The following is a 24970-nucleotide window of genomic DNA, read 5'->3' on the forward strand; positions in this document are numbered from 1 at the left end:
CCATGAACTGCTGTCTTCAAAATGTACCATGTGACCTCAGTCAGTCAGCTCAGATCAGGAAACTGGGCTAATAAATCCCTACCTCAGAAAGGCAGCTGTGGTTTAGAACAATTTTGTCTTTTTGTCCCTCTCCTTCTGCAAACTTTCTAAAGATAGCAATATTCACTTTCAAGTTTATTAAAACACAGTTACTGTGAAATATTTCAGTTTTGATGAAACAGTACTTTTCTTGACTGAAACCTGTTTCACTCAACAATTCTCCAATCAGCTACATAAATAAAGAATATCCGTATTGAAATAAGAAATGGAGGTAGGTCCTCATTTGAATAAATTTTTGTGGAAGTTACAGGGCAGATATTGGAAATTTGAGGTTTGTGACTTTAATGCAAATATTAGTAGAATTAAACCCAGGCCCAGTTAGTTTCTCATGAAGCTAAGAATGCACTAGCACTGGTGGAACTGATTAACCATCTTCCATTAAGAAAACCCAAAAAAAGGGCCAGATTTATGATGCAATATTTGGTTATTACTGTGCAGAAGAAGTAACAACGCAAAATCTGAGTTTCCATAAAAGCAACATTTTCAGTAAAACTATGGAGTTCTAGTTTTGTGAGGAAAATAGGAATATTACCAAAAAAAGGTTTAAAAAATATGGAAGCTACTTCTGTGGAGAAAAAAGTTGTACTTACAAAAAACAGTTCTCTTACCAATGGCATAACTAGTGGGTTAAAGGTCATCTAGGTGAACAACAGTAGATAGTTCATGGGCTCTCATTCATTGCAAGAAGCAAAGCAATTTCCTATTTATTTGTCTTCAAAGCCCATTCAACACAGTATTAAGTTGTTCGTAACAGACACTAATGGAAACAGATGAGAGTCGTCACCAGATCTTGGAAAGCAACCTAACATGCAAAATTACATAGCATGAATTACAATTAGAAATGACTGAATTGCCATAACAAGAGTAAAAACCTCCTCCGTCTCCTATGTGTAGAATTTAGCTCTGGAACTGATGAATTCAGGACCTCTATCTGCCCAGGTACTTTGAAAGAAGCACAGGCAGCCTGTCATCCTTGGACCAGGTGAATTTCTAGTCCCCTTGCCTTTAGTGGAATGCAAAGAATTAAAGAGAAGCAGCTTGGAAGAGAATTATAAAAACCTGAATTCAGTCCCGTTTAGAGAATACAGGCCATGCAGAGCTGGAGATCCTTGGTAATTGGTATGGAACAACATAAGTGTGCTAGCAGCTCAGTCATATTGTCCTATGTTACGCTGGACACAAAGCTGAGTCTTTAAAAACATTCTAGGATTTCACGTCTACTTTAAGGATAATGACAACAAATTAATTACAACGATGTTCATTTGGTCTCAGCACACTTATAAGTAACTTTCAGATAGAAAAACAGAACTCTTTCCAGTCCTCACAGTCATAGTAATACAATAAATTAGATGACAGAAAGGATTACACTGCACTTTATGTGATTATTTTACAGTCCAGCTTTGCTGCAACCTTTTCCATTTTCTGTGCATCAGGAGTTCTCACTGGACTCAGATTTGTCTGTGTGACAAAGCATATTGCTGTAGTTAATTAAAATACCTATTAGCCTAGACTGACAGATGGTAAAAGGTACTAACAGAGTATTCAACCCTGGATGACCATTACAATCAGTTTGCCTGAATAATCAGGTCAAGATTTTTCTTCATTTTCCCTATATTTTCCAAGCACTCTGTTCATACTCAAACAATTAGGCATGGTAAATAAAATGCCTTTAAATATTTCCTGCTAAATATAGTTTGAAATGTTTTTATCCTATGCCTAAAACATGGCTGAAATGGTACATTAATACAGTTACTTTTGCTCTGTAATAAAAATGGAATGCTAGTCCTGTTATTACAACAACAAACTGGAGCTAGAGGGGAAGACCAAGAGTCTGTTGTGCTGGGCAGACTGGAAAGATGCTTGGGGGCCTTGTGGGTGTGAGCAGGGTGACCCTAGATCCAAAATGAAAAAAAGACTGATTTCAGAAGTAGGAGCATTACCAAGACAGCAATCAGCTTCAGCCTCACAATCATAAAAGCAAAGAAGGTTCTGCCATAGATTTCAATGAGGATAGGATCTCATTACAGTAACAAGTGTTTTCTTTTTCATTTCAGCTGAACAAAAAATTGTTATCATTTCAGCATTCAGTACACCACTTTTTTCAACACAGTACTGTGGTCTCAAACAAAGCTAGTTAAATAAATCCAGAACATTTCCAGATCTCCCAACGACTAAAATAAAGGTTGAAAGAAAGAATGTAGCTAATAACAGAGGACTTAAAAGGATAATGAAGAAAAAGAGAGAGCTGAAGAATTATATCATAAACAAAACGAGTAATTTAAATACAAGTAAGCACTGAAGCCTTGAACCTGCACCACTAGATACTAGCCTGCAAAACTCCACTGATTGAAAGAATGAGCCTGTAACTCTGGAAGGAAGTAGCTTATTTCTGCTTCCCACCACAAGACAACATCTACAACTGGTGACAAAAGCCTGCTCCCTGCTTGGGTAAACATGGAAGGTCTGAGCAGCAGGTGCTAGAACTCTGCTCATATTCAACATACTAAATAATGATAGAAGGCTTCCTACTGTGCTCCATCACTCCCGAGATAGAGGAAGCAACTGCTTCTTGTTGGGAGATATCTGAATTGCTATCAGTTCTAAAAAGGGGGAAGGACAGACTTCCATTAGATGCACTGTTAATGTATCAGTTCTCCTATTCATAGCATCGAGTTCCATTGCGAAATTCCAAATACATAGTTACCAGTGCCACATCCATTTGGTATCTTCAACGGCCAATAGTTCTCACCTCCACCGTTTGGCAACTCGGGTCTCACGCACAAGTAACACTTTTTTTAGCATCACTAGCGCCCTCTGGTGGATGTTCTGCCGCATAGATTTTCTTGAAGGGAAAGAAGCGAATTTTCTCATACAGCTTTGTCTGTCCTCCCTTTAGAAATACAAGCACTAAAATGTCTAATAATTCCTTTTAGCATGTGGGAAAGGTCAAATGAAATGTCTATCTTTACTTGCAATTAATTGTCCAGGAGAGGTTTAAAAACCTCTCTGTAAGAAAAGGAATTTAATTGGCCAGTAAGCTTTCCTGAGATATAACGTACTAGTATAGTACATAATCATGTTGGCTCCAATTGTGAAAAATGCTTTTCAAATGAGAAAAATAAATAAAATACATAAAATAAATTTGGGCCCGTTAGTAATAATGGCAACTGTAACCTAGAGAAGACTTAGAAATATGCATATGCAATACATTTTGATGCAAGAAGAACAAGATAGTATGAAGTATGAGTTAGCTGCAGGATAAAAGTAAACATAAAAGTAAACAAAGCAGATGTAAAACAAGTTTGGAAGTAAAGGAAGTAACTGAGAATCAGATAATCTCTTCCTGGCCCTCACCCTGATTTTCTATGGGACCATGTGCAAGTCACCCCTTATCTTTAATACCTTGGTTTCTCTATCTGAACAAAAGCAGCAATCATATAAACCTATGCAAAGATTCTTAAGTCCTTGATATTTGTAAAATCATTTGCAGTCTTTGGACGGATGTGCAAGTATGATTATTGTTTGCAAAGTGCTAGAGCAAACAAGTCCTACATTTTCACAAGAACATTCTCAACTGTATTGACAAGCCCACAGTTCTTCACAGTAATGAGTTCAAAAATTTTGTGAGATGTTCAAAGTACTTTGCCAACATTAATGAAACTTAACCAAAGAGGAAGAAAGGGAAACCTTAGCTTAACTTTCAAGGGTGTTCATTTAAAAGGGTCGGCTACACAAACCAAACACCTCATTGCAGAGTTCAGACATCACCAGAAGTAAGAAAAACAAAGGAGGAGAAATACAAATATAATAGCATTGATCCCCCTTCTCTGCATTATAACTCTAGCACTTAAAGGTCTCTTTATTTCAGTTAAATTTACCTATGACAGATGATGCAGTCAGGAAACACCTCTGTTATCTAGCATACATCAGCAAGCAATGAATCAGCATCTCCTAGATGGTCTTGTCTGGCAGGGCTTAGCGCCTCTCCTGGTCCATATTTATTCTCATTGCTTAACTCACTGAGTCCTGTGACATTCCAGTGGGTTTCAGTGTTATGCTGGATGTTTTCTGATCATAGTTTTACCTTCTGTTGACAGATATTTGTTAAGAAAAGAAATTGAAGGAGTGAAACATAATTAAATTGAGGGAAATTTTAAGAAGCCAGTTAGGAGAAAAATTCATTGCTCTCATCTGCCTACCAAGCACTAGATAAAAATAAAACTGTGTTTTTTGCTCACAATCTATGTAGAAGGATAGGGCAAAGCCGTAACGTTTTTATTGGTTTCCTCGTGATTGCCAACAGGAGTTGCTGTAACGCTCATGCTAGAGAAAGACAGCACCACGCAGTCTCACTCACAGACTATCAGGAGCACCTCATCCCTTTTATCTGTTGATCATGACATTAGCTCCATTTCACGCTTAATGGTGAGATGTGCCAAGTTAATCAATAGAAACAAAAAGCTTCTGGGCAGCTACAGATTACTCCTCTATCAGCAACATATAGACCTAACAGCCACCAGCCTGCCATGCACTCTTACGTTGAGAAGCAAATGAAAGTTATCTGTGACAGACCCATTACCCAGGTCTCTCCCCAGAAGCAATTCTACAAAGAATTCCCACCTTTACCAGCTCCTTCAGTTACAGGTTCTCCATTTCTGCTAGGAACATTTATCACAGTAAGACATTCCAGCTGACCAACTCATGTCACACCTATTTCCAAAGGTCTGACAGATGATGGTGGATTTTCTTTGTTACTTACTAAATTTTGACAAGTGACATTGATAAGGGGATACATAATGAGGCGAGGACTTCTCTTTTTCCCTCTTTCACAGTCAATCTCCTAACATTTTTGTAGTTGGGATCACATGAGTTAGCCATCTCTCTCTCCTGACTATAAAAGTCTCAGAGACACCAATAAAGACAGAAACTGCTCCAAAACACACATGCTAGAGTCAAATGAGCAAAACGGCACAATCAAAAACTACAATCCCACCTGACCTTGCAGTAATAGGATCACATCTAGATTAATCTATGTCATAGATTAAGCCCACTGAAGTAAACTAACCTTTCTGCAGTCAGCTAAGACTGTATGTTTACTTACTAAGCTGGGAAAAACTCAGGAGTGCAAAATGCGTATCTGCTGGAATAGACCACCTAGACTGCAGCTACATGAATGTTTAGCGCACTTACTGCTGCAGCATTGACCTTAAGGTGGCTTCAGAAAGTAAAAGCTCTTTAAACAGGTTTTTAAACTATATCGTGTGATTGATAAAAAAAAGTATATTCAAGTCAGCAGAGCACTGTTACACTAAAAGCCTCTTACAGACTCTACTAATTCACATTTGGGCAGTCAACTTTTTGTCTGAGCAAAACAGCGCAGACAGCTTCCAGAAGAGAGAAATTCAGCACAAAGATGCCTTGCAGGCAGTGGGACAGCCTTCTTTTGGCTGGCAGAGAAATATTCCATTCAGACTGCAAGCAACAGGAAGCTCTGAACTGTGGCAGCTCTGAGAAGGAACAGCATAACCACTGTGCTTCTCTGCCCTTGAATACAGCAGCTGGTGACTCTGCTTAACTGCAAATGTACTAACCGACTTCTGCCATCAGTCCCTTCGCACAGCGATCATCAGGGTGCCACGCTAGAAAATGGGTGTTTGTTCCCTGCTGAGTACCATCAAACTACTACTTGCCCGATCAGTAAGAGTAATGGAATTTGTCCATCTGCATCTGAGAAACACTTGGGGGCATTTTCTTCCTCACAGGAAGTTCCTTTCTAGTGCATACACCACACTTCTTCTCTAGAAAGTCTATTTACCAGTCCGCACATCTTTAGGAGCTGTCCGTTCTGCCATCTCAGTCCAGGGTGCTCACAATCCTTTTGTACACTTCCTTCTCTCCTTCACCTCTATTAATTAAAATGTATTCCAGAATCTCTATTTTGAATTTTCATCAAAATATGAACATCTGACTGAAAGACAGGGACTGGGGGAATTAATAGAGAAGTAAAACATGTTTTGACAGTGTTTCCTTACATGCCTTTGGTTTTCTACTCATGGGAACAATAATAGCTCAGTGTCTCTAGATAACATGGCTAACAGTAGTACCTGTGAAAACACAATAAACAAGATGCTGAGCTGACATAAAAGATACTGTTATACTGACGGTGTAGTATAAGTGGCACCAAAAACAAGTTATGCAAACCTCTGGATAGTCACCGCTGCAGAAGTACCAGAACAGCAAGGTCTCTGCTTGGCAGAATAACCACCTGTCTCTGTGTCACCATTATACTACTGATGCCTAACTTACCAAGCTGGTCTATTTTGCTACTCATTTTTTAAAGAGCTCCTGGCTCAACAGAGATAAAAAGTGCAAAATTTAAAATGAACATATCCACTTAGTGTTTGTAAACATACATACACATATATCCAGTCAATATATTCCTGCTTATTAGTCTACTCAAAGAAGCCTTCTCCACATGTCCTCAAGAAATTTCATCTTCATGTGCTAGACTACAGAAGTGCAATGAAATGAAGTCTTCAAGAAATATTTTATGGGTAGATAGTATCTTGAGAGCAAATTCATAAATAATGAATGAAACCCAAGACTAATTTGACAGAAGATGAAGAGAACTTGTAGACTACCAGAAGAAATTTTAGTTCACCGAAAAGTACTGTGTTTTGTGCTGTGCAGTAGAACATGTTGCTTTATTTTTCTTTTTTCCTTAGCAATCGCTACAGCTTTCTGGGCCCAATCCTACATACCTTAGAGGTGCTGAATTCTTCACATAAAATTTAGCATAGTTCAGAAACAAAAGCAGTGCATATTTTAGGACTTAGGAGAGCGTTAAGCATAGACTGGCTTTATGCCGGCCCTCAGCAGTAGGCTGAATTCCACAGTTAATGAAGTCAATATGAATTAGGCTTTTCCAGGATCTGCACGATTGGGCCTACTGTTAAATTAGAAAACTGTTGTTATATTGTTTCATTGCATCCAAGTAATTCTCAGCATACACACATTTTCATCAGCATTTTGACATTTGCTTTAGTAGGGAATAAGCAGATGCAATATGAATCAACTAAGAGGACAAAATAATGCAATTATCACATGGTGGTATACCTGTGATGTAAATCCAGTCAAATGATTCCATCTAGTTCTTTGCATGTGCAGGCATTACCTCTTTATTCTGTGTTTGTACAGTATCTAGCTCAACAGGGTCCATGCCTTAGATTTCTGGGATCATACCAAAAATAATTAAATCAGTACCACCAGGTGCTTAAGGATTTTTTTAATAAAATCAGTTGGGAAACTAAGTGTACATTACCTTCTCACTATCCACTACTCCCACAAGATTCTGCTAAAATTATTAGTATTAAAAGAAAAAAACACATTCAAGGCAGTAATTCTTGCAGCCATTACAGGATTATTATTCTGTAATAAAATTCAGGAAACTGAACACCAAAGGCCTATTGTATCAGGACACATCTAGTTGTAACTGTGAATGAAAAAAAAAAAATCCCAAACTGAACAAGGAAGAAACATGGTGATTTGGCAACTTGAACCATTAGTGTTTTTAAGATGAAAACTTGGCTTCAGCTTGATGCAAAAGGTTTTAAATTACTTTTGATGGAAGTCTGACAACTGGTTTGAAATGGGAACAAGACTGAAAGCAACAATTTGTAGCTTTGAACACATACATATGCTATTATTCCTGATGACTATATCCCTGATTGACTCCATTTGCAGACACGTATCCTGACAATGTGATCCTTAGCTTAACCCACATTTTATCCGAGCTGTCTTTGCAAGATGGATTCTTGGAAGAACTGTGTTTGCCCACAACTTACTTTTGAACTTTTAATTTCCAAACTTGTGCAGTCTGAGGAAAGGGCGAAGGCACATGTTGATATCATTCAAATTGGTATTACTAGCAGAAAACTGTATATCAAGCAAGATTTCTGCAGCAAAATTAACAGGAAGTTTCAAGTAGGCAGGTGCTTTGAAGAATTTCCCATTGTCACCCCTGAAACTGGTAGCTAGGGCTGCAAAGAGAAAGGCTGAGCTGTGTGTGTACACTTACGACACACATGGTTGCATAAATACCCAGAAAAAGCATGAGTCCTCACACACTGAAACAGATATAACCATGATAGACTGAGGTTTTATTGCTACCTCCAAGCTCTCTTTGGTTTGGCTGATAAATATAGAGTTGCTACACCCATATTCACTAGTGCTTCCTGGCTGCTGTGCACTGATTCAATCCTGCAAAACCCCCAAGTTCTCATCTCGGTAACAATGAGGTGTAGGCAGTTTCCCATCTGAGCCAGTTAAGGCCTGGCTGATGACTTAAGCCCACCATCAGGCTCCATCTCAGCAACCACATAATCAATACAGATACAAGGAAAGCTACTGTATTGATCTAATTTGATTTTCTGTTACATGTTCACCTGAAAATGTGTGACCATACTAGATTCCGGTATGGTTGGTAAAGTGAGATGAACTGCAAATATTCAGAAATCTATCCCTTTGCTTCAGGTCAAGGAGAACTGAAGAGATAATCATGACAGTGCAAGAAAAATAACACCAATTAGATAAAAGTAGTTAATTTAAAATCTCTGCCTTGCATCTTGCTTACAGCATCAGACTTTTTTAATTCATGTTCTATTTCTTTTACTGTTCTATGTATCAGCAATGTTTTTTTCTACAAGCATAACAAGTACTAAAGAAACCTGAACTTCGATAAAGTATTTAACAAGTACATATCAAAAGATATGTATGCACCTCTGTACTTTTTCCTCAAGCATGTTTCAGATGGCTCAAAATTTACTTTCATTATTCATTCTAAAGATCTGAAAAAGTATTCCTCTCTTCTTTTAAATACAAGAAGGATAGAGAATGTCTTTGCTTAGATAACATATTCCAGGTACATAGAAATGTTATTGTACTAAAAGAATAGCTCAGATTTAAACTACTCAGGATGAATTCAAGCTCAAGTGTCAGAAGGCATACCAGAAGAGATAACTACCACTTTGGAGAAAAACCCAGGCAGCTCTAACCTCACTAAAGGTAGAATAAGCCTTTTTAGCATCCTGCTTTGCAAAAGACCTTTGACGCAAGCAAATGGCCACTCAAACAATGGTAGAAAAGATGACCACATTTCTTTTCTCAGTTGCAACCAATCTGTTCATTTATCTCACTGTTTTCCTTACAATAGAAAAATTAAATGCACCTACCTTGTCAGACTTCAAGACAGCACCATATGCTTGGGATTAGTTAGATACAGTAAGATAATGTTTCGTTTAAAATCAAAGTATTCCCCATGGCCCTTAGCATGCAGAAGTTCTTTTAGCTCTGCTAGAGGATGTGCAAACATCTACTCAGGGTATTAGAAAAGGCTAATTCCCTCCACTAAGCCTCCTTGCTGCTATGGACTACTACAGACTTTATTCCTATTAGAGACTTACTGGTTGCCCAAGGTGACAGTGCTGTGTCACAGGCAATAGTGAAAGTGATATGGTAAAGGGTTTCTAAAAATCTATCTTTGAGTAAAAAGATCAAATTATCAAGTCTGTAGCCTCTTAAGCCTAAAAAACAAGCAGGTAGTTATGTTTTACTTTTCCAGTATTAGCTGATATGCAATGAACTCGCGTACCCCTTCCATTCACAAGCCAAATTGTCACTCAAAGAATCAATGACAGCAGACTGAAGCAGGTTGATACTACTCCCCAGATGGCAGCATTGTAAGAAGAGGAGAAGGTCAAGCCATGTCAGAAAAAGGAGTGTTTGTGTTCATTTTTCAATTTTGGGTGTAGGCCAATTAATCTTTTGTAATCGTGGAACTTAGAACCAGGCTGATTACCGAACAATAGAACAAATCCTAGGAGGGATTAACACCTGTAACTGCCATCTACAGCAGGAACAAGAACAATGGTATTGATTGGATGCATGTTGTTTGATGTTCCTTGCTACTTTCAAAAGAAACAAATACCTAGCAACCCAGCTGTAATCATAATGAAACTCTCATGAAACAGCTGAAAATGTCATTATTCAGTAGAGCATTCTCCAAGGCATATGTGAGCACAGACATGTAATTCAGTGAGATTTGTGCATCACAACTTTGTGGTTTTGTATTTCTGTAAGGGAAATTTTGTGTTTTATGTAAATTTTGGCAAAAATCTACATGACACATCTTTTGTTTAGGTTGACTTCTATCATCCTGGAGTATGTTGTTGAAACAACCTATATTGTGGCATTTAGCTTTAGGTAATGTTGAATAATCTGTGCTCACCTAACTACTGCATTTCATTATAGGATGTGCAGCTGGCTACCTGTCTAACTATTCTCCTTGGCGGCCTGTGCTAAGTATCTCACATCTGGCTGAATTGATAGGATGCCCTCTGGAAGCCACAAGAACACAATGTGACATGAGTTAGCCATGTAACTAGCCCTGGAGAGAAGAAACATGTAAAGCTTTCCACTTCATGACTAACTTCACTACTTTAACTTTGAGCTCCTACAAAATTATTTCTTCAACTGTCCATTTACAGGGTTCAGATCTTAATAGGTTGTTTGGGAATCATAATGCTTCCAGATAGTCCAAGTCTTAACAGTTCTCTTGTCTTTTCTCCTCATTTCATAATAGACTGATCGGTTCCTATTTCCATTTTCTAGTACACAGTCCAGACAGATTGTCTTTGATATTTAATAGGATCTTAATCCCTGCCTGACGCTTTTGGCTAGTATCTCATTACAAATGAGAAATAATAATTAAAATATTGCAACTGGACATTATTGCGTCACAGACTGCAGACAAAGAATTCCATTTAGAAAACACATACATGAACTAGCAATCCCATTTTGATCAACCTCAAATTTCTCCTTGATTTCAGTAAGTCTGGTGTATCAACATCTTCCTGAAAATTAAAAGATTATGAGACCCCATACAGTAAACCTGGTAACTTGCAATTAACCGCCTTCAGTTAGTCTGTAGCATTCAACTATCTACTTTATACAGTAAAAACTATTAGATCATGCAGCAATTTTAGGCACTGATGTTAATCTTTAGACACTCTCCTGATACTCAAATTTCTTATGGTTCCATTAGAGAATACAACATGTGCATGGAGAAACTTGAAAGCATGAATAAATTCTTTAGAAGTTTTCTTCCAGCTATTCCAAGCAGAAATCTGTGCAACCGTGACAAAAGAGGGAGAACGGAAAGGAAATCTCTTCATATCTTAGCCATTCTTTCCATGGCTTCTCACTTCCTCCATTTTGGTTTTAGAACACCAAAGAGCTCTTGGATATGGAGACATCTGTGTGTCATAACACCAGCTACAGCTTTTTTCAGTGGGAAGCACTACCACGCCCATGAGCCACAGTCCCCTTTTTTGCTTCTTTTCCCCCAAAGGATGTCTCATGAGAATTTTGTTAAGAACAAGAACTTTCTTTAACATATTGAGCACCTGCACCAGAAAAATCACGTTCTTAACTGTACGTATGTGATTACTTAATCAAAGCAATCTTCACGGGACAGAGTGCCAGATAAGAAGCTGCCTTGCGAGTAAACCTTTCCTTTGTTGTGAGGAAAAAAGATTACTTCAATGAGAAAAAAAGATTAATTCAATGGGCAGATGAGTTTCCACAGAGGTGACAAAGACAGTTGTAGGACAAGTTCTCAAAGTCTATCAGGTGTTACTCTGTCAGTAGCCATTGAGTTCTTGTCTGAAGTGCATGGAATAGCACACTTCCTATAACTGAAATTACACTGTAGCCTGCTACTTTTGAAACAAGGCTTTAATTTCTATAACTTCCATGGGAAACCATTTAAACTTAATCTACTTTGTAATTATTAGCCTCGAATAAACAACCTTCACAGAGGCCCATTTTCTGCACAGCAGCACATGCCAAAGTAAAAGACAGCGTTATACAGGCTTGTATACTGTTCTAAATGTAATTGGTTTCAGTTGTTTTGCGTGTCCTAAAGCAACTAGAAAAGTCATAATTAATGCAACCACAAACAAACCTTTAAGTATTCTTTACATTTTATGCGTTCTGTAGATGGATGTTCCCATCTGGTTTCTCACAGTCTCGATGACACAGACCGAGTTCTCCTGTTTTAGACATGTTTCTTTTTTTTTACTGCTTTCCTCTGTGGGCCAGCCAACCTTTCCTACATCATTCACATCACCAAGCTCCAGCAGATGGAGCTAGCAAGCCACTTGTTTGGCTTAGATACAAGGGAAAGATAAACAGGCATCTAGTCATTAGACCGCTATTAGCAGTAAGTACTAGCTAGTATAAAATTCTCTCGTGCAAATCAAATATCCCTCCGTGATTTGTTCTTCCTGAAGCAAAATGATGGGCAGTTTCTTCTCTACTCCCCTACTTCAAACCACTGATCTCATATCAGTGTTTTGCTTATCCCTTCTTCACAGAAGCATGGAAGACAAAGGCAGACATGAAGAAGGCAAGGTGGCTCTGTACTTCAGTCATTTTTTTCTTTTCATGGTCAAAGTCACGGTTTACCAGGTGTTTACCACACATTAACCAATATGAATCCCCTACTTAAACAATTACCAGTCCCAAACATTACTAAACTGCAAAAACATGGATTTATCTCCACCTAAAAGGAAGGTGAAGCGACACATTTCATTTAGACCAAACTGGCAGCAACTCAAAAAGAATAAGAAATAGGGCAGAACACATCTTGCTGGCACACCAGAACAACACTCAAGAAGGACATGAAGATTATGAGAGAGACAAGGGATTAATAAACTGAATTTGCAGGGGATCCTGATCTTTCTATTGCAAAATGAGACAAAGCTTCCAACACTGAAGAGGAAGTTCTTGTTCTCTGGCTGCACCCTCAGCTAGAGTAATCATTTTCTTAGGATACTGGCTAACAGTGCAGCATGTCCCAAAGCAATGATAATATCTAATCTGCTCTTCTGCAGAGCCTTTATTAAAGATCATAAACTGAAAAAAAAAAATCCTCTGGTACACTGGCCTTTAAAGGGAGTCTCTGAAAATGGGAGCTACTAGCATTCTAAAATATTATTTCCCTCTACCTAACTAAAATAAAGTTGAGACTGTGTAATAGGTTCAATCAGATAACATGATCCAAAAAGATGTATTTCCACTTTCCCATACAGAACTGACTATAGGCCTGCTCTGCATACTTTTTAATCTTACTCCCTCTTTGATCTATTGCGCCACACACCTAGACAGAAACTGCCAAAGTGCAATTATACCAACAAAGGCTGGAAGGTCCAGAACAAGACTACATGGCCAACAGGCTACACATTACTTGCTTCAATAACTCTATGACTACATACAATAAAGGCAGATTCTGACATGCAAGTTTATTTTTCACAGAAGCAGACAGTGAAATAGACTACTGGAGATATTTTTTCAAATTAATTTTCAGGTAGTTTAATGTTTTCAGAATTTTATTTTTAATACAATCAAAATTTTATCAGTTGGCAAAGGAAATGCTGCGCTAACTGAAATGAGAGTAATGTAATTATGATCATTTGAGACAGGTTGTGGATACTGATTTATTTGAACTGTATGCTGTTAGGCTGTCAGCAATGTAAGAGTAATTGATGTAGCAAAACCTAGACTATAATAAGAAGCAGATAAATACTGTTAAGAACAAGCTACTGTTACAACAAAACTACATTTTACAGGACCAAAACAGGAATTCTGGCTAAGAACCCACTGTCCCTTTAAGGGTCTCTGAGACAAAGAAAACTGCTGAAGCCAGAATAAAACTATTAGCAGTATCTTGTTAGAAAATTAGACTTATATCGGGTAGTAAGAGACTCTTAAAACTATTAATATTATTACATTAACTTCTGGAAAATACGTAAGGAGATTTATAGCTACCACAAAAGACGATTGTTTCACTGCTATTGTAAGCAGTATCAAACTCAGGCATTAAATAATGTTGAACTAGAACTAACCTAAGAAATTCAAGGTTTTGACTGAGGCTCTTGCTTTTAACTAGCTCAATTTAAAAAAAAAAGAAAAGAAAGAAAGAAAGAGAGAGAGATGAATGTTCATTTTTGGTTTTGGTTAGTGTTCACAGATTCAGCCACTGCTCAGGATGCAGGACAAAAAGGTAATTAAATAGGTTAAGATCCCCAGGCCCTCAGACTTCTCCCAGAGCATTTGCCAATTCCCAGTAAGGCATTCAGAATGTTCCAGTTCCCACCCTGGCCCATCAATCTCCCCCCAGCTATTCTTCCTCCTTACCAGAAGGGAAGCAGGTGCTTCACTGTATTTGGATGCAGACTGAGAAGGAACCAGGCAATTCCTAAGCCAAAGACATCTCTGTGAACAAACCTTACTGGCACAACCACATGATGTTATTTCTGAAACCCAGGTCTACCTTTTAGGCAGCTAGCCCACATACCAGCTCTACCGCTCAGGGCTTTTGTTCTTAGGCTTGCATAGGGGAGAAGAATTTTTAAGTCACTGTCTTCCTCATCTGCAGGGACAGTTTGGCTTCTATCTGTTGTAAACAGACCCTTTTGAGGTCTGCACAGGTTCTTGGTGTTCCAAGCAGGAGGCAATCAGAGCACACAGTGTTCATAACACCTCCAATGCGGCCCATGTTACAGCGCATTCTGTCAGATACACTGGCACAGAGCCACCACCTTTTCTAAAAGGGTCCAAGGAACAATCAGACAAAGCAAAATATATGCCTTGCTCTGGAAAGTGTCTTCCTAAGGGACAGCTTCCACTTGCCTATCCTTTTATGCTGCCAACGTGTTTCAGAGGTACCACATTATCAAAGGAAAGCTAATCTCACAGGCATTTTCAACTATGTGACGTCTTTGCTGGAAATGGGGTGAGGTGAGGATTTTGAGATGTCTTGGAGGGTTTTGGGGGGCTTGGGCAATGACTGAGACATTTTTCATAAGCTCTGAGAGTAATTTTATAACACTGAATTTGAATAGTGCCAGCATGGCCCCTACTGCAGTGAGGCAGCTCGGCCATCTAAAATGGCTGACATGAGAAACAGGGACACAGTCAATGCATTGATTGCTCCTTTTACTCCCTAGAACAACCCTTCCAGTCACTCTCTGTGGCACTGTTGCAGGGCAGCTTTCCCTCCCATCCTGAGTACAGTTCAGCGATACAGGTAAGTCATGCATGGGATGTATGATGTGATGCTTGTCCTCATTCCCTCTAGTAGACAGCTCATGACTGAGCTCAATAGTAGTACTATAAAGCAGAGAGGAAAAAATAGCTCTGCCTCCTGCACATTAATTAGCTTTCAAATCTCTGCAGGGCATCTGTTTTGACATCTCCAGAAGTCTTAATCTATGTTAGGAACTAATTAAAGTTACAAGGAAAGATTCTCACCCATACCTTAGCACATTTACCCAAGAAGAAGTAAGCCTGAAGAAGGTAGAGCACAATATGCTGGCAGCTTCTGAGGACCCCAGTAACAGTTCAGGTATAAGAGGTCTGCCAGGAACAGGACCACAGGGCACAATGTTGCTGACCTATGTCAGACATGAGATACTGTCTGCATACTGTACATCCTCCTAGCTGCTGAAGCTGACTAGTGTCATAAAAGTGGAAAAGTAATTTATGTCATCTTCCCCCTTGCTAGGTTGCAGGTCTTGTGCTCTGCTTCTTACAGCTATGTCATAGTATGGGCCAAAATAGATATTCTCAAAGACATGACTATCAATTAAAAGGCAAGCTGATTCTTAAAAAAAACAAAGAGAAAGGAAGAAAATATTGGCAGTTGGATTCCCAAGCTGACACAGTTGTTCAACAGTGCTAAACAGAAGCTATTGCAATAAAAAGTTTTACTGTGACTATTACTGGAATTAATAAAATTAGAACAAGAGGGAAAAAAGCATCCTCATTTGAAGTGGTTAGTCTCATTGTTTTATCATTTCAGATACACAAGTAGCTAACTGATGATTTTAGCCATCAGCTGTGGCTTAAATGGGATGTTATGAATGCTGGCAGGCCCACTTACATACAGGAAACAGACTTCTGCACCTTTTTGTATACAGCTTGTAATCCAGAAATTAACAGATGACTATGTGCAAAGTTGGGTACTCCTGATCTCACAGTGTTGTCAGTTCCAAAACCAACATTTCCTTCATGCAAACTCCTTAAACACTGGCCTATTTTCCAGATTCATATTCAGAACTAAAAAACTGGAATACACACTGAAATACTGTACAGCAGGTGCTGTGCAGATCAAGATCTTTGTTCTTACTGGAATAGGTGATGTTTTGTACTTTGTGTTGTTAAAAAGTTGACATGAGTCGCTGCCACTCCTCTTTCCTGCCTTTCTAACAGCCTTGTGCTACACCATCAGACATGTGTGTGTGAGGGGACCATGAGTGCAGTAAAAAGAAACTCAGAGAGTCCCTGCAGAGATATCAATGCAGCTGGTGATTCTAATCTTGATTTACAATGACAATACATAAGAAGTTGCATTGCTAACAACAACAATAAGAAGGAAAATAGAAAATACTAACGAAACCCAGAGAATCCAAATTAGGAACTAAACAGAAGTACCCCAGCTATCTCTTCTGAGTGCTGGCACTCCAACAGTTGTTTGATAGCCAAGGCAGAATAAAAAATAAGCCAAAATTATTTTTTTTAATGCATGTCTTGGGAGGGGGAAGCAGGAAGGGAATGTAAATTGTCTTTGTGGAATGCTGCCAAATGAGAATTAAAATTCCAGTCTTTACTGAGGCCTCTGCTGGAATGTGCAAAACATTGGGTACATTCCCCTCGTGCACATACACACTTTGTGTTTTATTTTTCCATGGCATGCTGCTTAAAGGCTCACAGCTGCATTCTTACTTGGTTTCTCAGCAATCTTGGTACATAAACACAGTGACACCCAAAGCTGCACTCCTCAGCCCTGGTGCCTTGGCTGAATAGAAGCCATTTTACCCAGCAGTGAGATACATCTAAGGTCCATGCTGGGACTAGGAGGAAACTGCTGTATAGGATCATATCAAGGTTTAGTCTGCTGCCTCCATCAAAAGCTTCTCAAACACGCTGCCAAAGATGGCTTAGCAAATCTTCAGTGGTCAGCAGTGGGACAGTGTGAGGCCCAACAGAGCTCTAATTTCCCTTTCAGATGGTTAGAATTTGGCTTATGCTCCAAAACACCACTGTTAATATTCATCACTTATCACACTGATTTGATTTCAGTTGTTACTCAAAGCACTTACCTTCCACAAACAATAAAATATTCTTTCCAGGGATAGGAGAGAAAGAGGAAGGAGAGATGCAATTTTTCTTCCCATGGTAGTTTCCCAGAAAATGTAGTTTGAACACCACAGACAAGGAAGGCCTGTAGAGAGGACAAACACATCCCTTCATAAAAGGACTGTCCCACAGTTCATAACAGAATGATATAAATGTTTTTCCTAATATCAAATAATCAACCTATACTGGCCACTTCTTGTAGGCAACTATTCTATAAATCACAAAACAACATTGTGTGATAATAAAGTCAGATGCCAATTACTGACTGTTTTTACAGTCTATTCCCACTAAAGTCAAAGGCAAACTTCCAAGACAAGTATCAATTGAGACTTGGAGTTAGATTTGTTCAACTATTTTTTCAATAGATGCCTTACAATGCAGACAATACTTTAAAAAATGTCACTGTATATCTTAATACCGTTTGCTTTGCTGAAGATAAGTGAGATTTGCAACTCTGAAAATCCCACTAAATATTACCCAAATTTCTAGGAGCTTAAATAGCTTTGAAGAAATGCATTCATGCATTAAATTTACCCTGTCTTGGGGCCAGAAGAGGATTTTACCAACTCCACTGGGAGCTAAGGTATACTGAGGCCTTGTGATGTAACAAGCAGGGAATATCATCCTGATCACACTCTTTAAGGTTGCACATGTCATGTTATAAATTAGTGTTAAAACTCAGATGACGGAAGATAGCTCCCATATGCAAGAGGAATACAATAGAAGCCAGTACAGAGACAGGCTGTACATACATGTACATTTAGACTAGATATAAGGAAGAAATTTTTCACGATGATGGTCATGAAGTGCTGGCAGAGGTTGCGCAGAGAGGTGGTAGCCACCCCATCCCTGGAAACATTCAAGGTCAGGTTGGATGGGGCTCTGAGCAACCTGGTCTAGTTGAAAATGTCCTTGCTCACTGCAGGGGGGTTGGACTAGATGACCTTAAAAGGTCTCTTCCAACACAAATTGTTCCATGATTCTATGATAACAAACAGCAACTCCCCACAGACTGTCAAAAATTATGTTCCCGGAAGCCACACAGTGCCAAAGCAGATTCCCCTTGCATGGGAACTTTCCAAAGACTGCAAGTACCATCCAGTTAGCAAGGGCTGGCAACACAGAGTCCTGCCCATGGGCCTTATCACTAATTGGAATGAGTTGTTAGTCACTAACTGCAGTTTCTCTTGGACTCACTGAGGGCAATTAGGCCAACAGTCCAGATTAAATTTTAACTCATAGACACAAAACGTTACTTTTCTAGGATTAGTTCAAGTACACTTCAAATTCCACAAGAAAATCTCTATTTTCCATGGAAGAACAGCTTCCTAGTTCTTGCAGCACTGAGCATATTCAAGAAAGCACTGTGCTCCAGATGACTGTCACCAAATAACATGTAAACCAACCAATTCCATGAGCACAGACACTAATGAAGTCAAGTTTTCTATGGATTTCTATCTTATGGCCTCACTGCTGCATAATAATACATGAGCTCATGACAGAATCTCCCTCTCATATAATTATTTGGCCCCTTCCATCCTATTAGCCTATTTAGCCTAGTTTCAGAAACTGCTTTGCTGTTAAAGCTAGCCAAAATTAGCTAGGGGAATCTGCAGTAGAGAGACAAACAGTGAGCTGCATTTGGTCTCCCTCATTTAGGAATCTAGGGTAAAAACAATCTATCCTCTTCACAGCTATTGTTAAACTGCTGTACTTATGGGAAAGATCAGGAAGAGAAAATTCTTAAAATTCTGAGTATGTCTGCTCTTATTCTCTGAATACAGAAATCACCGTAAATTCTTTTCTGCAGGCCAAACTCCAGTCAGCCTAGGAAAATACAGGATTCCCTGGATCTAATACTGCCTAGTGTCAACAGAACATTGCGTGAGTCACTTCCAGAGAACAGTCCCCAAGCCTACTCTCCCAAACATAAATGGGCCTACCCGTTTATTTGGAAAGGTAATATTTAACAGCTCTGACTCAGGGACTGGGGCATCCTGTGCTTCTTCAACACAGCACGGAGAAAAGCAACTTGCTTCTTTGGAAGACACAGTGGAGTGATGAGCTCACAAAAATTTGTGTTCACAAAATTCACCCAGGTTCCATTTGGCTGTGTTTTCATCCATACCTTAAAAAAAAAGTCAGGAAGAGGATAAGCTTTAAGTGTCAAAATGAACATATAGTCAGTTGTCCAAGAAATGCCCACTTACAAAGCCAATACTGCTACTAAATTATTTTAGACCTGGGTAAAATCATTTTACTTCTTCATCATCATTTCCTTGTTAAATGAAGCAATAGTATAGACCACCATTTCCTGCAATGTATTTTTTCAAAGATCATTTGTTATTTATAGAATTTTGAACATGCAAGTAGCCACAGTGAACTAAACATTATTATATCTTCAAAAGCAGAAAACTGAGCATATTTGACAGGTCATTTGAAGTGCATGTGGGCAGATATTTTGTAGCCCACATATTCACTTTCACCACTTATTTATTTTTCTTAAGGGTCTCAACAAAACTGCTTACATTTTTCTTGAACAATTCTGATATTTAAAAAGCCACGTATTTAAGAACTCCATGGGAACCTTAAACTATTAAAGCTCATACTAGGAAAATCCTTTCTGCTTGCTAGCAAAGTTGCTAGCTTGATTCTTCACTTTCTCATTACATGACTACTTGTTCATTACCCACTGAAAACAGTAGAAGATTTTAAAGTTACTTTATATCAGACCCTTGCAACAATATAAGACCTCAGTTAAAACCCAAAATTAGTCCTGATTTACATTAGCAAAAGCGAAGGAAGAATTACAGACTACAATCAGACCTAAATTAAGAATGGAAATTTTGCCAAACATAAAAAGGAGCTTTTAACTACGCTCACAGCTGTACCTATTATCATGTCTTACAGCTGTATTGTTCAATACAATGATGAATGCCAGGCACAGCTGTTTTGGTTTTTTTTAAAGCCAATGTAATTGATAACCTCACACATTCTATTACTCTCTCACTCATATTTAAATGAATGCAACATCCACTTTATTTAATTACAGCAGCATAGAGAACCCACAAATGAAATAGCACGCTTCTAGTCAAGTTAAGATTATATGGGTGCAAAACCACTTGTTCACAAAACTGTCCAAATTTAATTACTGTTTCAGGTATACTAAAATAAAAAACAACCCACAGCATGAAGCCAACCCTTCCAAACTTGTATAACTAGCGGGGGGGGGGGGGGGGGAAGAAAAAAGAAGAGAAAAATGTATTCTTTACCATATCTCTCGTGTCTGTAAAACAGGTTAAATTCTGACAGTTATTGTTAAAATGTATCCCTTCCTTCCGTGGTACTAAACAGGCTTGAAAAGGTGGCTAAGACAGATCCTTAGCTATCTCCAGAGCGGGATTAAAAGTGAAAGGACATATGGCCCATTTTACCATCAGCTGTGAAATTCTGACCTTTTACTCTTTTCTCCAAACCATAATCTTCTCTTTCAGTTGTTCTTTTATGAGATATTTTCAGCCATGGCTCTGAAGTACTTTTGCAGTCCCTAAAGCTTCTAGACTGTAAGCTTCAAATGCAACACAATACAAAGAATAAATATTTGCAGTGAAATAGGCACTTACAAGTTTGATCAACACAAATGAACACAAATGTGTATTCCCATCAAATTCAGTGGGACCACTTCATTAAGTAAGGGCCACTACAACGCAGAAATGTTTGAGTGACGATGTCTGTAGATTGTCTGTTATATGAGGTGTGGAACTTATTCAAGTGACATCTAAAGTATTTTTCATAGTATGCAAAATAATAATCACTCAAACAGTCTAAAAGCAAAGAATACAAGAGCAAAAGCTGAGAGTGTAAGCTGCTGAAAGTGAGTTCTGAAAGTATCAGAAAAATGCTGTCCTTTGAAGGGTTACAATTTGTTTTTCTGTGTTTCCTCTGTTAGTTCACGAAGTATTTCTATTCAGTGTTCTGGCGTGATGGCAGAATGACATCAAGTCTGTATCTGAGCGATGATCCATGCAGGGTTGCCCATGCTAACAGGTCAGTCTCCACGAAAGGCTTCGACACCATGAAGAATCAGCAGTCAAGTTTAACAAAGGCCGAACTTCCCGTCTATCAGCCAAAACATTCTGACTGCGCAAAAAGTACTGCAAATCTCCCTTACAGCGTGGCACCAACAGACAGCTAGGGTAAGCCCAAAAGAAGAATATGCTGCAAACAGTAAGCAAAAGCCAAGGGAAAACTGAAGATCTGTCATCTTTAGTAACCTCCAATGGTATGATTTTTAGGGAGGCTAAGAGAAAGGTAAAGTTACTGTTATTCTGCTGAAACCAAAGGCAGAATACAGGTATGCAAATTGCTGAAGTCCAGCAGATCAATCAGGCCTGCAGCACAGGTATTCTTATGGTCATATGAAGCTGAACTAAGCAGTTAAGCTCTTTTTACACTCAGAAATATAATTTCGTATTTCAGCTTTACAACAGACAGACCATAAACTCTGGACCAAAATTCCCCATGCTTCAAAACAAACTTCAGCAGATAAATCCCCTCTGGCAACATACTGAGATGACGAGTCTCAGTACAGTGACTGGCACTGCATAGCAAAATAAATGTCTGTTCAATATGTAGCCCTCAATTTATTTGGCTCAGCTATGTTCAATTTGTCAACTATTCAAAGAATAGATGACACTCCATGCATATACAAACAAGGCTAATCTTGAATGACTTTCTCATTTTGTCCATTTAAGAATGTATGGGGCACTCGGCCCTCTCACCATTTTCAAACAATGCTGATCTTTTTATCTACTCCCAAAACTATGCAATTTTTTGTGTGTGTATGGTTCTAGAGACTTGTATTTATCAGAACAAATCCTATCACAAGTTACCATTTGTCTATGATTATTAAACATGTTGTGACAGAACCCCATACTGTAATACAGTGGGAATTTACTAGTGAACGCTTTTGAAGAATAACATGGTGCCACAGTCTCAAGAGGTTCATAAAGTATTTGTAGAGCAAATCACCCCTCCAAAGAGCAAAGGGCAAAAGCATTACTAATGCACACTTGAGACTCCTGTTCTAATGCTGTGGTTTAAAGTGCTGAGGGCGTTCCTGCACTTAAGAGATTACTTTTGCTCTCTTCACCCCAGACACCCCCAAGGTAAACTCTCTCTGCCACTGGCTGATTTGTTATATATTAAAGGAGCTGGTAGCAAAGGGTATGGGGATGAACACAGCGTTTGTCCTGAAAAGTGAGCAAATCCCCTAATACCCAAGAAAGCTATAAAATGAAGTCTCAAAGACACTCCCAACTCACTCAAAGTCAGTGACTCATGCTCATTTGCAGTAATACAGCTTTGCTGGCAGAGGCATTAAAGCAACTGGCTTTATTTTCAATGTATGTCACACTTGAGCAGTTGCTGATCAAGGAGATACCACTAATGCCAAAAGCAGTTGGGTGGCAGAGTGCACGCAATTGTGCTCCAGGGTAAAGGAGGAGGTAAGCTGTTCTACGTAGTGGAAACAGCCTGCTCCTTTTCAGATGAAGACGGTAGGAGAGATGCAAAATTGAGAGCATCAGATGTGGACACCTGCCCTCCCCATCTCCTCTACTCATGACAGAGATGGGGCATTGCTTACTAGAGTCATTCTATGTTAAAAAAGACTGACAAGAGATATAAATAGTGGAGGGAATTGTTGCCACACTCCAATCAACTTGTACTGAAGTAAGAATGTAATTTTTCATGACTAACAGGAGTATTTCTCATTGTATTGAAATAAAAAGCATATAGAAATTAAAGTTCCAAGGTGCCGGCTAATTACTGAAGTAATATTTGTAACATGCGGTAACATACTGCAGTATTTTTGAAGGAAGTAAAGCAAAAAAGGGAGATATACATTCCCTTCCCCCTCAATGTCTTTTTCTGGATAGGTTCACACAGGATACTGAAGCAGACGGCTCTAATCCAGTATGGCAATTTCTATTTCTCATGCAGCACAGCCTCTTTTTCTGTTTGATTGCAGAGGATATACAAATACATTACACTGTTACACAGCCGTTAGAGTGAGACAAAGGCGCTTCACTGCTTTTACAAAGTACGGTTTACGTGCAGTAAATGATACCCCTCTGCAGAACGAAAGCGTTCCTCCATTCCTTTCTCCCCAGATCAGAGCGTGGGTGGACTGCTGAGAGAACACACGTCGGCATTTTTCCTGCATGTTTCCCATTTACTAGAACGAAGGGAAAAATCTTGCCTTTGCAGTTAGAGCAGGTGGAGATTTCAGCGCGTATCCCTAAACCCGTGGGAGGAGAAACACTGGGAGAAGGAGGAAGACACTGTTCCCCCCCTCAGGAGAGAATGGACAGGACAGAAACCTCACTTGCCCTCAGGGCCGAACAGTACTGTTTCCTCCCCCCTTCCCTCGCCAGCGGGAGCTGCATAAGTGTTTGTGGCTCTGCGGCGGGGAAGGAGGGACCATTTCTTCCTCCCGGTCTGGGGGCAGGGCTCACCCCCACGCTCGTCCCACGCACGGCGCGCAGGTGACCGAAGCGCACTCAGGCCTGACCCAGGCTCTGGCCCGACACACGGGCTCTCCCCTCTTCCCCTGCTCCTCCGCCTGCAGTCTCTCAGCCGACAGACGCTGTACGGAGCTGGGCGCGGCACCGAGGCCGGCCACAGCCACACGTGCCTCGGCGTCCCGGCAGGCGGCGGGCGCGGCGGTTGCACGCGGGCCCCGGCAGCGGCGGGGGGGCCCGCGCGAGGCGCGCCCCTTGCGTGTCAGCGGGTGCTCCGCCCCCGTCCCGCTATTAATAGCGCAGCGGAGGGCAAGGCACGCGCAGGGCACCCGAGGACAGCAGCGGCGCCCGCTTAAAAGGGCAACGGCGCCCTTGCCGCCCCGCGCCGCCTTTTCGTGTCTATCCCCGCCGCCATACCCACCGGCCGTGGCGCCCCCCGCCACCCCGGCTCGGGCGTCATCCGAGGCGCACGCTGACTGCTGGCCCCGCTCGTTGCGGCGGCGGCGGGCCCCACCACGCTCTCCTCGGGGCAGGGAGGCCGTCTCGCCACCGCGAGATCTGGCGTTTTCGGAGCCTCCCTGGCGCTGCTGCTGGCTGGGGGTTTCTGCCACGCGTCCGCCCTTCCCCTGCCCGAAAGCCTGGGCTGGCTCCGCTGGGCTCCCTCACTGCTCCTCCGTTGGGTCCTCGGGTTTTAGTTGCTCTAGCGTTAAATATATGCCAGGCAATCTGCGGAGACTGAGCCTAGTAAACAAGGATATACTGGAAATGGATATTAAGAGCACACACATTTCACTAGTCCCTTCTTTCTAGCAGTGAGACATGTAAAAAGAAATGGATCTGTCTGAGGACCAAGAAGCAAAAGTTTCTGTGGTCTGACCTTTTCTATACCAGTTCTTCTGCAAAAACTTGCCTACAGCTAGGCCTGACTGATAAGACTGCCACTTGCAGTGAGGTACATACAGCAGCAGTGGAAATTTCCAGTTGATGGGGAGTTGATTTTGTCAGGAGGAAAGTGGCTGAAGAGGAGAGCTTGCCCCCTCTCATGTGATCCTCCCTGTAATTTAGAAGGTTGGAATAACACAAAGTGC

At 40.2% G+C, this 24970-nt stretch overlaps 1 protein-coding gene across 1 annotated transcript in view; it reads right to left on the minus strand.

The window, feature by feature from the left end:
• The window catches only part of TRPM1 (transient receptor potential cation channel subfamily M member 1), a gene marked incomplete at its 5' end in the record, with an annotated part of 121946 nt that overhangs the window by 95656 nt on the left and 1320 nt on the right, over positions 1 to 24970 (minus strand). The window contains one exon of the mRNA XM_082005080.1: positions 23933 to 24508. Within this exon, the coding sequence (XP_081861206.1) occupies positions 23933 to 24508 (576 nt within the window). The remainder of the gene's footprint in view (positions 1 to 23932; positions 24509 to 24970) is intronic.

The sequence above is a fragment of the Phaethon aethereus genome (assembly GCF_964289735.1).
Source record: "Phaethon aethereus genome assembly, chromosome: 12".
NCBI lineage: Eukaryota > Metazoa > Chordata > Aves > Phaethontiformes > Phaethontidae > Phaethon > Phaethon aethereus.